The following is a 16,137-nucleotide window of genomic DNA, read 5'->3' on the forward strand; positions in this document are numbered from 1 at the left end:
CATCTGCTACAGTTCAAACACTCATTCCAATCAGTTTGTAGGACTGTGCAGCAATTATTTTATTGAAAAAGTAGATTATGCACCAAGATTGGCTGGCGACACATCAAGGGTATACACGGACCCAGATGAGAATAGGTCCCATAGAAAATAAGGATTGTTTGACCTTGTAGGAGATCTACGCTCGACTATTCTAGCTGGTAACATGATGTTCTTAACTTGTACCTCCATTGGAACATTGATTTGTTACACCAACTACTTTCCTTTCCTCAGTGGTGCCCCAATGAACTTTACAGTCCGAGTGGCATTTACTGTCCCAGAAATCCAGAAACATTTCACTCGACCACTTTTTTTCCCCCACTGCCTTCAATTCAGCACAGCGCCTCTCTTCACACATTTTCAGTACTGATTAATCCCAGTGGACCGGTCTCCACAATATATTCCAGCCCATGCGTGTCTTCCTGCACAGAGCCTCTCATCAAAACCGCCTCAACCTAAAATAGAATGTAAGCCGGTGGAATTTAGAACTATCCTCAAGGAATGTTCTAAATTTTAATTTTAATACACGGGGCATACTTGAATAGCTTTTCCTGGCCTTCCTTTATCACATGTGACTTCTGACCATCTGACCTTGTTTTCACCCCACGAATACAAACTGGCCACCTTTGCACTAACTCCTTGAAAATATCGTGCAAAGTTTCCACCTTGAAAATAAAAACTGCCTAAAATGGAACTTCTAGTATTGCTGCTATTGGCTCTTGTTTGTTTTCTTTGGGTGGATGTGACTGGATGAAACCTGCCTAATTGACACCTCCCTAAAAGGTTTTGTAATTGCCTATAAATGCCACAAGATACCAGCAAAGAACACTTATTATATGTTTAAATGAAACTCCTCAAGTGACTTCAACATTGGCACCAAGATGCAACCAAAACAAGACTGTCATTGCTTGGGCTGACCACAAAAACAGTCAATACAAGTTTCTTAGAGAATGATAGAGGATAGGTTCAAAATAAAATCGACAAATACGCAAATTTGCAAATGCTGAACTGAGAATATCAAGAGGTTCATGATAATATAGAAAAATATTGCCACAACAACCACCTTGAAGTCGATTAATTGATTACATCATTTTTTCCCATCGCAGTGGTACCCAAACCTTTTTTTGCCCCATTGAACGGTTTCACATTTCAACGGACTGCCAACAAAACAAATAATAACAATTGCTTAAAAACACTGTTACGCTAATTGTAGTTGTTTGATTGATTGACATTGGTGACTCTTACCTACTTTTTTTTATTTTTTTTTTATTATTTTTTTTTATATTGATCAGATTACCAAATTCAGGGTCAGGATCCAAAGTGAGTCACAAGTAAAAATATTTTTCCAAAACCCTCAGCTAAACCAAACTCAGAAGTGAAGTAGCCGAGCAACCACTGAAGTGAGAATGGAAAAGCCCCTCATTATTTCAATATACAAAGACTCGAAAGATGGTGCAGGCTTGAATCCGACCAGACTGCCAATATGCGGCAGGCGAAACTGGAGAACTTTGCATTTGAAGCAATTACAATAATAGCGCTCAGTCCCGGCTATTGACTAACGACAGATGCGGCGCGATGGGTTTAAAACGGAAAAACCCAACAGAAAGCTACCATTTCGAGGAAAGCATCCGATGTGGATCGCGATGGAGGCATGCCTGCCTTGATGCCGACTGCACGTCTCGCCATGGGGGAGTGGGGGATGAGGTCACGGAGCTCCACTGAGATGTGGACAATTGGAGGCCGCCGATGGGCCAGCACCTAATGAGACTGCCTTTTTCTCTCACACTTCATCACATGCTCGAAAGCGAAGTGCGCATTGGCTACTCAGGAGCGGGGAAGAGCGCAGAGGAGCTGCCCTTTTGCTCCTGCAGGGAACAAGGACGCCCAAATTAGCGCTGTTGAGGTTTTTTTTGATTGCGCGTCCACAAATGAGGATCTACTAGCTGCTGTGCTGTCTTTATTTTGTATCCATCATTTGCCTTGCACCCGTACATGCGGCACCTGTGCTTCCCATTTGGTGCAGTACAGCGCATCTAAGTACTTAGATTTGAGTACTCGCTAATCCCAAGTACCAATATTTCGTATTGCCATTATGTCTTGCAATGTGTGTTATTTTTAAACAAATGTTCAAAAACGCAAACTTCTCTTCAACAAGGTGTATGTTTCACTTAAATATAACTTTTTATGCAGCAACAACATGTCATTACAACGTGACAAGATGAAAAGAATATGTTAATCCCGCGTTTGCACTGCCATGTTTGCTTCGTTTATTAGCCTGAAAACAAGTTTGTTTTGTTGTTTTTTTTAAATCTGAACCTAAACTTTACGCTACGCTGACAGATGTTCCTTTAAGAGCGTAGCTTCTCATTCCTCTTCCACGCACCGTCCCCTATTGTCATGTACACCTTCTCACATCTCACCTTCCTCTCCCCTCTTTATTTATTCCCAACACACCGCTCTTTATCTGGGTTGTGTACTCAAAGGTATCCCCCCGTTCACCTTCTCCCTCCCCTCGCTAGATATTCCATCCACAGTGCTCCAGGCCCTCAGACACTGCTTCTTATGAATGATTCATTGTCCCTTCCCTCCCTCGGCTACTCTTGACGCTCCGGTCCTGTTTTGCAACCTCTAGCTTTTCTGACATAAGAAATGAATAAACCTCCACTGCTGGGACTTCATTGTTTCATTTGGAGGCATGCTAAAAGACTCAAGAGCTCATGTGAGGTGCAATACAGTACGGTCGTTCACCTCCACCCCGAAGTTGGCACAGTCCGGTATGAGCTCTGCCACGTTATTTTCCACAGCAACTCAGATCTGTTCAAAGTATTTTCTGGGATTTCAGTGTGAATAGTGTTCCTTATTTCATAACCCACCTTAAAGCCTCCATATTATGCACCCTATCCCAAGGAAGACATTTTCATTCTGTTTTTGAATCTTGTGTGTTATCCACATCACAGCAGTTTTCTGCCTACTACTGTTATTGCTGTCCTTTTAAATTTTAACTTTGGGATGAAATGAGACGTCTACAGCGGAGGCATATATATACATTCCATAAATTCACAGAATGTGAAAACTACCCTGACGAGATCTGATTCGAGAATCTCAAATGATACTCCTAAACTCAATAAGGTGATCAAATAATGTAATATACCCTGGGAAGGAGGGGAGAAACTAATCAGAGTAAAACAGTTCTTCTTGCCAGTGTGTTTTTAATCATTGCCCATGTCATAAAGGAAGGGCCATGTCATAAAAGTAAACCAAAAGGGATAAAAAGGGGATTTCCTCCGACAACCCCAATTCCAATGAAGTTGGGACATTGTGTTGACACATAAATAAAAACAGAAAATATCCATCCATCCATCCATTTTCTACCGCTTATCTGCGGTCGGGTCGCGGGGGCAGTAGCTTTAGCAGGGACGCCCAAACTTCCCTCTCCCCAGCCACTTCATCCAGCTCTTCCGGGGGGGGGGATCCTGAGGCGATCAGAGGCCAGCTGAGAGACGTAGTAGAACCTGTATGTACCTTTCAGCATCAATGGTGCCTTCACAGATGTGTAAGTTACCCATGCCATTGGCACTAACACAACCCCATACCATCACAGATGCTGACTTTTGAACTTTGCCGCTTACATGCAGTGATTTCTCCAGATTCTCTGAACCTTTTGATGATATTATGGACCGTAGATGATGAAATCGCTAAAGTCCTTGCAATTGTACGTTGAGGAACATTGTCCTTAAACTGTTCGACTATTTTCTCACGCACTTGTTCACAAAGAGGTGAAACTCGCCCCATCTTTTCTTGTGAATGACTTAGCAATTCAGGGAAGCTCCCTTTATACCCAATCATGGCACCCACCTGTTCCCAATTAGCCTGTTCACCTGTGGGATGTTCCAAACAGGTGTTTGATGAGCATTCCTCAGCTTTCCCAGTATTTTTTGCCACCTGTCCCAGCTTTTTTGGAACGTGTTGCAGCCATAAAATTCTAAGTTAATAATGATTTGCCAAAAACAATCAAGTTTATCAGTTTGAACATGAAATATCTTGTCTTTGTAGTGTAGTCAATTCAATATAGGTTGAACATGATTTGCAAATCATTGTATTCTATTTTTATATATGTTTATAAACTTCATTGGAGGAATTGCGGTTGTACATTGAGACATACTGTATCCCCCCCCCCGCCATGCCATTATACTGTGATATTAATAGACAGCAAAATGAATGGGGAGCATCCCAACACGAGCAAAATAACCAAAATGCATTTTGATATGTTTCATGCCAATGCTATCCTCATCTTCATGCAGCAGACTATAATGATAAAATTCCTTCATGGGGTTAATAAAGAATGACATTTCCACAAATGCACAGTCTTGCAAGGTTATGCCCGCGCACAAGCTTTACAAGGTCTGTGTTGTAAGAGAAATGCTCAGGGGTTTTTTCATAGAAAGCAGAATAACGTGAGCATCCAAGTGCCTTGCTAATTAAATAAACCGAGTGGCTAATGTTCGTGACTAAATACAAGAAAAGATGGGGTATTAATGGTGGCAGAGGAGACTATTAGGAGTTTAGAGATGAGGATGTATTGATTCACTTCGTAGACAATATTCAGAAAGAAAGAATACATCTCGCGACCTTCAGGCAAGGGCATATGGAAACAAATAGCCAAAACATAACAGTGAGCCATTATGGAGGCTGAAGGGACTCAATGAGGTTTTTAGAGTGAAATTTGGGAGTACTATTTCTGCTTCTACTCCATGATGGTACATTCGGGGTTTATCCAGCTACAAGACAACTGAGATGTGTTGCTTGTTCATGTTAAGAAGCTAATACATGTTGAATATACAGTATACTGTATGTCTCTCAAAGTAAAGACATTCTAAAGAAATTGTAGAAAGTTTAGAAATTAGTTTCATACAGCGGAGCAAATAATCTCATTGTGACCGCAATATAAAAGATACCCCAAGCACTCGTCTGAGACCAAAATCTAATTTGAAGATTTGCCATATAATTGTAAAATTGTACTACGGAGTCCCACAAGACTGAGTCCTGAGACCACTATTACTTACTGTACTTAACATATGCTTCCCTCCATAATATTATTCAAAAACACTACATTGCTAGCAATTTTGGATTCTCTGTAATTTTTAAAAAGAACATTTGCAATAACAGCAGGGAAAATGTGTGGGTGTTGTATCCTTTCAAGTGTGGCTGTTAATACATTCCCCTTGCCAGCCGGGTGTGACAAAAAGGGCGGGTGTTGAAAATGTTTACTGAGGAAAAATGTGGTTGTTGTAACACTAAGAATTGTTTTGTATCCAACTGCTCACTGTGCAATAAAAGTAGAAAGGTTGTGGGTGTTGGAGCCTTTAGGCGGGAAAATGTCCCACCCAAGTGTGACAAAAAGTGTGGGTGTTAAACTTTCATTGAAAAAAGGGTGGGTGTAAATTCTCCTCTCCCCTAGGTGTTATCGAGTATGGGTGTTGATTGTAGTTTGTCATTCACCTGTCAGTGGATGACTTTGTATTACTATTACTACTATTACTATTTTTCCAGTAGAATAATTGTCATTGACACAAAGGCGGCCCATGTTTGGAATCATGCTCCTCAAGCAAGCATTGTGGCAGCTTGCAGGATTAAGATCAATCCGGCAAAGTGAGCGCAGGGTCATAAAGGATTTTAGTGCTAAGCACTGACTATAAATGTTGTAATTTCGTCTCGGAGAGGCTAATCGCCTCATTGCACCATTTGCCTGTCTGTTACCAATACGACTGCTTCACTCTTGACAAGCGGGCCGAGGTACGAAGCGGCAACGCGTTGTGTCTTTACGCTCCTCTCGTGAATATCTTTCCGCCGCAGCGCCTTATTTACAACTGTATAGTAAACACTGAAAGAAATGGGTGGGATTTATATCTATGACAATATGACATCACCCTCAAATCTCATGTAAAAGTTGAGGTGGGTGGTAAGTCACAATTCATTAATGTAATGGCATGATTGTCTTCATCATTTTTAACTGTCATAATATCGATGAAAAAAGTACCAAAGTGATCGTTTAAAAACGTTTTTTGTTGATGTAGATTCTAAATCATCAAGGTCATGGTAATCCACAAGAGTTGAGTTGAGGCAACTGGACTTGTTTTCCGAAAAAAATTCAATAATAACTTTTAACAGCATTTATGCTGTTAGGCAAACACATTTCATCCAGCCATCCATCCATCCATCCATTTTCTGAGCCGCTTATCCTCAAAAGGGTTGCGGGCGTGCTGGAGCCTATCCCAGCTATCATCGGGCAACACCCTGAACTGGTTGCCAGCCAATCGCAGGGCACATGTAAACAAACAACCATTCACACTCACACCTACAGGCAATTTAGACTCTTCAATCAACCTACCATGCATGTTTTTGGGATGTGGGAGGAAACCGGAGTGCCCGGAGAAAACCCACGCAGGCACGGGGAGAACATGCAAATTCCACACAGGCGGGGCCGGGGATTGAACCCGGGTCCTCAGAACTGTGAGGCAGACGCTCTAACCAGTCGTCCACCGTGCCGCCCGAACGAATTTCAGATAAGTCCAATGTGACATCGTTGAACAGTACAACCTTAAAATTTTAATTTTGAGGTAGGTTATGCATTCATTAAATTCCATAAACTTAGCTTGCTGACACCCAAATAGCTAGGACAGTGTTTAAAGACGTTTTAATCATTTTAATGTGAAGCTAGACTTCAAATTAGTACAAATGTTGTTTAAAAAAAAAAACAATGTCGGCTTGACATTATTATTTTTTCAAGTTGTACACAAATTTAGCTAGCAAGCCGACGAAGGTTTGTGCAATTATGCTATTAGGCAAACGATATGTGCAAGACATAAGTAGCTCTCAAGTCTTCACGTTTCAGGCAAGTCTCGAGTTACTGTGACTGCAATCTCCTTCGCTGTTGCAGTTTTCCTGTATTCCCTAAAATGTATGATTGTATGGAACGCATAATATATTATGTTTACCCATGTCCCCCACCTCTGACGTATACCACAGAAGCACATGAAGAATAATGAGCGTGAGCAAGAGAGGCATAATATGCATTGTCTTATTCATTTTAATCATACTTTTGCCGCACTTGCAAGACGACTCAATTTTTCGTGGGGAGAAAACAATGTGATCACAATTAAATGAGGTAAACATCCACTGTCTTGTTGCGCCGAATCCGGCAACGTTCCGACTTGGGCGCTAAATAGTAATGGATTTTTAACAGGATCAAGAGCAACCAGCATGGCGGCCGTGGAAATTGAAGTTGATTTTCCTCATTTAGGAGCTAGAGAGTAGCCACTACATCACAGCTCGTACACAGACGTGTGATTATGTTGCGCTCAGTCTGACACACTGCAGCTCTTTACAAGAGCAGCTAAACCTTCGACTGTGGCAGTCAATGAATTAAAATTTGTTGCTGATTTGCTGTGGAAACTAAGACATACACAGTGTGCTCCTGTGCTGAACCAAGATTAAACTGAAAATAATAATAGAAATCAAAAAATCTTGAAATCATGTCATTGTAGTGGTACTTTCATATCATATTAAAAGACATGTAAGTCTGATTTTGTGAGTGTTGCATTTATTAAGGGTGCAATTGAATATGCCTACCACATCTTTCATAAAATTTGTATCAAAGATGCTAAGACCAATTTCACAGTTAACAAGCCATACCTCAGTCCATTTATTTAGTGTAACTATTTTGCAACTGTGCTTGTTGAGCATGCTAGGCGTTCTCTAGTCTGAGTGTGCCCTTCAAGTCTTTTTTTACAGATTCTGCCTTTACATCGATATGATTAATACCCAACAGCTACCACTATTTTACGTTGTGGTTGTACACGACGCACGAGGAAGTGTTTGCATACATCAAAGTGGTGCTTATATGATCCCCCATAACTTACCTTCATAAAAAGACGTGGAAACTGGAGCATTGTATGCATTTAAATGAGACGGCGAGTGGCAAGCTGCTGCGTTATTAACCCCCTTTAATGTCCGTGACAATCAGGAAAGTCGCTTTTGCGAATTTGCACTGTATTTGGTGTTCTGATTGAAGCCCAGTCATCAGATATAGTATACATAAACTATATTCATTACAAACATGCCTGCTTGTTGATATAAAAGCATTTCAGTTGGGCTTCTTTCGCACTTTTATCGACAAGACAAGACAAAAGTGGATGCCTCCAAATACCAAAAGGTGTTGTGTAAGGGCTTCTGCTTGATCCATTCAGTGCATCATCCAGAGCCAACAGAAGAGATATACTACCGCCACATTATTTTGGCAAGACAGCGCGCTGCAGCAGGCCGGCGGAATTTGTATTCAATCAGGATTCCCCAATAAATCCACTACCGCCACCTGAAGTCACTTCCGATTGGTTACGAACCTCGATAACTGAGCCATACATTACAGCAATATTTTTACTGGGATACTGTGATCATAGTATTAATGCATTAGCTTTGAATAGCGATGCGTGATGATATCATACTGTTATCTCGTGTGAGAGTCTCAGCCCATTAGCTTTTAATAATGAGAATAGCATACTTTTATCTATTGTGATACAGTCTCAATACATTAGCTTCAAATACCGATATGTAATGATATCCTGTTGTTATCGCTTGTGATACGGTATCGATACATTAGCTTCAATTAGCGAAATTATATTACATGCTTTTTCCAGTCAAACCTAATTCCATCTTTGCTTGGATTTCATTTTATTGAGCAAATTTAATATTATTGCTTTCATAATAATTTAATGTGTGAGGGCTGTTGCCAAGTATGCATATTTTTATTTACAAAAAATTATATGTTTTTTTGTATTTATATTGTATTTTATTTTAATCATTTGTATTAATTTATTTTTGGAATAATATGTGGAGTATTTTAACAGATATTTTCTTATTTATAAATGTAAAAATAATTGCTATTAATATGTATATAATTAATATTTTGGAACGTCATCTTTGGGTGAATTATTTGAACAAATTTAATTGAATTAAAAAATGTAGCCAAACAGAACCATATTTTCATCTTGTTATAATTTCATACTGTTCATATTAAACAAGACAATTGTTGCTGTATTGATATTCCTACTATCGTGTAATAACTGTGTGTGTGTGTGTGTGTGTGTGTGTATCTGCCATATGAGGTCCTCATTTAATGATCCCTTATTGAATAAGCCTAGCCAGTGCATTTAACAATATACTGAACCAACTAAGACCACGTATCTAAATGTTTTCACTGAACCCAAACTAAACCACTCTTCCATGTAAGCATTGATAAGGTCAAAGCGAAATGTGTGGTTCTTTTTTTTTAGTTCAACAAATATTTTTTCCGACAGCGGACAGCTTTAGAGGAGCGGCTCTCGCCCGCGCCGAGTGCAGTACGGCCTTACGGCAATAAAGCCTTTATCTAGCTCAGGCACACAAGGCAGAGTAGGCCTTTATGTGGATTTTTTTTTCCTTCTTTTTTTGGTCTCTTTTTTCAAAGCAGAAACAACAGGCAAGGGCTCGAAGAGCACTGGTGGTTGAAAACAGCAGCACCACTCTCGCTGCACCTTTTGATGCACATGGATCAAGGCTCTATCCATACAGCCACATATATAACTCCCGTTTATCACACTGGATACGTTCCAGAACCACCTGCGATAAGTGAAAATCCTCAAGCGAGACCAGATAAAAAAAATTTTTTTTTAAAAATTATATAGTTTTACCACGTTTTTAAAACACACTTTGTAAAGTATTCCTTATTGGCTGTTCTCGCTCTCTCGTTGTCAAGAAATAGGAGCCTATCGGATAACATCACTTTGAAGGAATGAAAAGAAGACTCACATGCAAAGCTTTTCAAATCAGAGTTCATTTGTCATATCCAGTTAGTTTACTGTAAAAGAGTCACATAAAACAAAAGAGATTTAAACATTGTATATTTCATCACCAAACTGTTCACCCAAACCAAATAATTCTGTCTAACGAAAGTCCACGAGCTTCATCGTAACATAATGCGAAAAGTCATAGACGGACTAACAGATATTAGCATTGGTGTCACGGTAATCATAAACCTTGAAACAAGTTTTTTTTTTTGCTTTAACATGCACAGAGCAGCAACAGACAAAAAAAGATCTTTTAAAAATGGTCAAAAGATGAACCGTGTTACGGTGCGACTCCACTGTACAGTATACCAGTCATCAACAGCAGAGCCGCCTATCTAAGCTGACATCGGGTGCGAGGCGCCGTACACCCTGGGGCTGATCAATCAATGTGATGTAGAGTGACAGACCACCTTTCACACTTCCATTCCCAATTCGGATTTCAAGCCCCCATTTATCAGCACGTTAGCATCACGTTTTTAAACTGTAGCAAGAAGCAGGAGCGCACAAACACCAATGGAAAGCTGTTTGAGCATTTATTCCACATCCATGTACTCATAGGTTTTTGGTCCTCACGCGTAATGCACTAATAGAAAGTCAAGGGCACATAAGGGCTTCCTTGTAAAGTTTTTCTTCCCCCCCCCCCCCCCCCCCCCACTAGTCTTCTACTACTGTACTTTATGACATTTCTGTCGGTCATGTCAAAAACAGTCTCAATCTCTGTCCTCCACTCCTCCTTATGAGCACATGCACGGCCATGCGGTTACCCTGATGAGAAGTAGAGAAAAACTTTCCGGAAAACCTTTTGCGAGTTGAGGTCACTGCTGAGAAAGAAATAATGCATCTTGTAACCTTTGCGAGCCATTAGTCCCCCGAAGAACAAGCAACCACGTCGCTCCGTAGAAGGTACAAGGGATAGACTTGTCTCTTATCACAAGGAGTGAGGAATAATGTCAAAACTGAGGCATACACATTATCTCCGAGAGTGAAATAGGGTTCCTTTTTATTTATATATATATATATATATATATATATATATATATATATATATATATATTAAAAGAAAAGCTCCCTTTTCCTCAGAGTCCATGAGACAAATGTGCTGTCCTGCTCGGCTGGGATAAACACCAGCTGTGGATGTTTACATCAAACTGGAAACAGACCAGCTAGGGAGATTGTTTAAATTGTACTGGTGTGCACAACGGCCCAAGAGGACAAATTTCACGCTTTTCAAACCATTTTTTTTATTCATGATTGCTTGTTTGTCAAACAAAACTTGCATATGAATGGATAGATATGCTTTTTTTAATCCTGTAAGGGAAATTAAATAGCAGTGCTTCTCCCAATTGGGGAATTCAATCAACAATTTCCATACAGCTTTTGCAAATCTTTTTTTTAATTGTTGCTTTATTTGCACAGCTTTGACTATCAAAGTGTAGGTTCTGTTTTTAAATGTTTTCATATTTAACCCTTACATGCTGTTCCTATTTTTGACAAAATGAGCTTGTTTTCAAATGTAGGGAGTAAAAGTAAAAAGTTGTCAGAAAAAATGTAAACGTCACTGTCAGGCGGATTCCTCGCATCTCTAAAACCACATTTCAGGAAATAAAATGCCATCTTGATTGAGTTACCGAATGATGCATTGTTCAACTTGGCATTATACCTTATATTGCTTCATATACTGTTGTGCACCAATACCTCCCTACAATCATGTTCAATCAGTAATTTAATTTGCTAAAAAAAAAAAATCGCTAATCTATTATGCTGTTATTGATTCGAACGTTATGGACATAACGCTTAAAAAAATGAGCTGAGTAGACAGAGTAGTCGGCAAAAATTAATCTGCACGCCCTTAACTTTGTGGCTGACCAGTTCCTTCTACACCGAGGCATTACAGCTATCAATTTTTAACAAAACAAGCCTACTTAAATATATGTAGCCAACTATTTTCTATTTTTTTTTTTTTCTATTAAACATACAGACTTTCAATCTTGAGGCGACATAATGCCACGAGGCTCCTGCGGAGTCAAGAGGAGGCGGAGTATCCAAGAGAGTTAATAGATTTGCTGTCAAGCTATTTTCAACACTTTATATCGGTTGATAATATGTAGAAATAACAGACCACATGGGGACTGATCAATATGTGAAAAAATCTGATACTGACCATATTTGCATGTACAAGGTTTCAGCCCGACAGTGATGACAAGTAAAATAGAAATATCTGAAAAGCGAATTTCAGTACAGTAACAAAGCATTTGTACTTCTAGACTTCCCACCACTGCCATTTTGACACAATTGTGCACAAACAGAGCCGCTCATAAAAATAACTGCGCCGGTCTTCCCCTGTTTGTGCTCCGCAGGGACCATGCCTTTCGACACGATCAAGTATTCCCTGCTGCCGTGAGGCGCATTAGTATGGATGCCGAGTACACCCAAGTCCTCTGCTGATGCCATGACCCTCAACCGCTTTCAGGTATGGCAGACACCCACATCTATTCAGGAAGTGACAGGAAGCTCAGAAGAGAGCGGTCAAAAAAGTGCTTCCTCATTGTCTAGACGCATTACAGGCTCCGGCACACACACACACACACACACACTATCACTGTATCCCTCGCACACTCTTTCAAGCTCACCATCACTTCATCAGCAGGTTAATTTCCATTCGAGCTTTGAGGCGCCAGCACACAGCGCTGATTGTGTGTGGAGAGCTGATGGAGTCCCAAACTAGTACTTCCCCAATCCCTCATGGAAGGGGCGGGGACGTCCCCGCTCTTACATCACATCCTGCTGAGTGGACATAAATGTATTGCAACAGCCTTTTAATCAATGGCGTTTAAGTAAAGTAGGAAAATGCTGGGGAGGGACCGAGGGCGGGAGTTTGGATTAGATGCCAATTCAGCAGGCTGGAGTCCTATATTTATTCCGAGGCAATTCCATTTGACCAGTGGCTCGATTGAGACATTGATACAGCTTTGCTTTAGAAGCTTTAGTTCCAGTACTTTAAATTGGGCCAGTCCACTTGCATATACCAAAAAAAAAAAAAAAAAAATTAACAAAACACACACAGTCATTCTAAGTATGTCAGTTCATCGACACAGAGACATTAAAGATTGAACTGTTGAACTTTGTTGCTAACCAAAACAGCGGCACCAAAGCATATAAACGGTCTCGGATTAGAGTAGACATATTATGGGAAATTACATTTTAAACGTTTGTACAGCCTTGGGATATATGAGTTTAATTTGTTCTGTGACCACACTTGTAACTCAAAACAAATCAAATTACCTTTCCACATTGCAATGAATGGAAATGCCTTTTATCTGTTCCAGCCTCCCCAACAACAATGAATGGAATATGGTTTTAATAAGAAAAATAGCACTCTATATTATTGTACTTCATAAAAACATGTAGTAATAACATAATCAAATGGAAAGTGAAGAATTAAACTGTTTCTGTATTATGATTAATTCATTGCAGCTCTTTATAGACTGTGTGACTTGGCCACCAGGGGCAGTATATTACAGTTATGCAGACACCAATGAAGAAGAGTTTCACAAATACTATGACTCGGTAAACAGCAATAATATTGTTTTTAGAGTATATGCTTGAGTATTGTTAAATTGTCTGTCTACATGTGTTGTTGCACCGTTCTCATTCAAATATCCATTGCTGAGAGCACCGCCACAGATGCTGTTTATTAGCCCATCTATGCCGTTTTGCATTGTGTGGTAGCATGAAGCGAGCAGACTTTCCTAAGGCAGTTCTGTGGTTGTTTTAAACACGCCACGTGTAATTCTTGGTTTCATGCTTTGTTTGACGGTAAGCTTCAATTTTGAGTGGCAATAAACAGGGTGAATATCTGTTATATTAGGTTGAAATGTGTTTGAAGCGTGTGAGGAGTAAGACTGTATAAAAACTATTTTTAATATGGTCTACATCATGCGGATGTGTCTTGAACATTTTGGCCATGCTTTAGTAAACACAGCGATACGGTTCATTTAAAAACACTCGTACTGTAAACAGACAAATCTGAGCTAGTCACATAGTCCTCCAGTGTAAAGCCGGCCTTTGTTTATTGTTGTTGTTGTTTTGTTTTTTTTACCCTCATCTCTTTGGATAACAAGCAAGAAGGCCGGATCAAAATAAAGGCAATACGGAGAGACAAGCATCAGCGAGCCATCTAATAATGTTATTGGAGCCTTGGCGGCATATATCACCGAGTATATTACTAGCACAGGTTGGGAGGTAGCAGACCTGGGAGGGATTTGATATATTAATATGTTGCTCTGTCGGCTGGAGTAGCACAGTATTCGAGACAACATTTTCAATTCAATTCCATGGTGCGCTATAATGTGACAAGAATATATGGGCGTCATACGTTAATAGAGAAATGAAAAGGGGCCCTACAGTTGTTTGCAAAGTGCACTTAGTGGCCATATTAGTAGGGACATTTATGGCATATGAGTCCAAGTTAATCAGCATATACAAGACGGGCACACGTTAATGTTCAACATGAGCTGCGGGGTCTTCACATAACTCTCTGGCAGTGTGTCCCAACATTTATTGAGCCAAGGCACATATTTGACATATAGAAAATCCCATGGCACACCACTAAACAAAAATGTCACAAAAAATAACAAAGTGACTACATCCCTCACATTCTTCTGAATATTTTATTATTGTGTTTCATGGGACAACACTGAAGAAATGGCTCTTTGCTCCAATTTACTTTCTTTTTTTATAGTCAGTGTACAGCTTTTATAACAGTGTAAACGTACTGTCACCTCAAAATAACACACAATAAAAGTCGAAACCACAGGCAACAAAAGTGAATCAGTGAAAATGTCCAAATTGGGCAGAAAGTGTCAATATGTTGTGTGGCCACCATTATTGGGCATTTTTCATGGCTTACTGGGCATCATTTGCACTTCGGGGTGCACTCACCTTTGTTGCCAGCATTTTATCCATTAATGGCCAAAGGTTGGTGGTAACGCGCTACATTTACTCCGTTATATTTACTTCAATACTTTTTGGAATCAATTGTACATGTCAAAGTAGTTCTAACGCAACATATTTACTTTTATTTGATTATTTTTATGAAGAGGAAATGGAACTTTTACTCCGTTACATTGAGCTACATTCTGCTCGCTACTTTTACTTTTATTTTTATTATTCTATAATAAAAAGTGAAACTGTCCCCCTGAAACTGTCCATAGGCTAAGATAGGCTAGCCATCAAGGTAGTTAGGTTGGTAGCTAGACATTTGTACTATAGTTTATCAGCTACACACGTGACCTGACTTTGTGTGTTTGTTCGGCATCATAAAGGCACAAAAGGTTCCGGCCGGCAGTGAAATATCAACAAGCAGTGCAGGGGATGTTCGAATTGATCTGTTTGCCAGTCGGGGGTTTATGTGTGAATGTCACCGCGTGTGCGTGCGGCGCCGCGACGGTCCATCCATCTTCTCCCGCGGTCTTGTTCCCCGCGCTTGACTCCCTAAGGTGCCTCCGCTGTCGGAGGTCCGGATGACGCAAGATCATTGATTTTGTGACACCGCAATAATGTGAAAACTGTGGCGGCAATGAGGGGATACGGAGAGCTCTCAACCGGCTTCACATGTCTTTATTTTTTGCGTGTGTGAAGAGACTACCTATTTCATCCTCAAGTGTGCAAGATTCCGCACGATTGCGTCACTTGTTCTGAACTACTGTAGCCTGTATTGAAAGTACAAAACCAAGCAACTGGAAACCTGCCCCGCATACCCCTTTCAATGGCGAGTGTGGATTTTGTTACCATGACAACTGGGGTTGAAACAAGCAGACTGAGCAGGCAAGCAAAGTGGAAGTAAAAGTAAATGCTCGTAAAGACAATGAAAACATTTTCACTCGTGGGTGCAGCACATCATACACTACACTGTGTAGAGGCGCGCTAGTAGTTCTACTTTATTTTATTTCTATTTTCGTACTTTTCAATATTACTTCGAACTATCCAGCCATTGTGGTGTGAAGTGAAGAATAAATAGTAGGCTTCATCTGAGATCGGTATTAAAGGCCTTTTAAGGTTACAAATGACCCATTTCTACTGCTTTTAGGCTTTATTTGCCTAAAAAGCCAGGAGAGTGCAAAAGCTGAGCCAAGATAAGTCTAATTAATAATAATCTTTTAAAAGCAATTTACAGACGAGTACAAAATGTCTTGTGCAAACAAATCCAAATTTGACAAGT

General features: G+C 40.1%; 1 protein-coding gene across 3 annotated transcripts in view; it reads left to right on the forward strand.

Moving 5' to 3' along the window:
* The first annotated feature begins 3,505 nt into the window (after positions 1 to 3,505).
* The window catches only part of large1 (LARGE xylosyl- and glucuronyltransferase 1), a 91,179-nt gene continuing 78,547 nt past the window's right edge, over positions 3,506 to 16,137 (forward strand). For all 3 annotated transcript variants that reach the window (XR_009767501.1, XM_061667284.1, XM_061667283.1), the window contains exons 1-2: positions 3,506 to 3,589; positions 12,275 to 12,387. Coding sequence is in view for 2 of the 3 variants with exons in the window: in XM_061667284.1 (XP_061523268.1) it covers positions 12,334 to 12,387 (54 nt within the window). In the remaining variant the exon portion in view is untranslated. The remainder of the gene's footprint in view (positions 3,590 to 12,274; positions 12,388 to 16,137) is intronic.

Source organism: Phycodurus eques, chromosome 22 (assembly GCF_024500275.1).
Source record: "Phycodurus eques isolate BA_2022a chromosome 22, UOR_Pequ_1.1, whole genome shotgun sequence".
Taxonomy (NCBI): domain Eukaryota; kingdom Metazoa; phylum Chordata; class Actinopteri; order Syngnathiformes; family Syngnathidae; genus Phycodurus; species Phycodurus eques.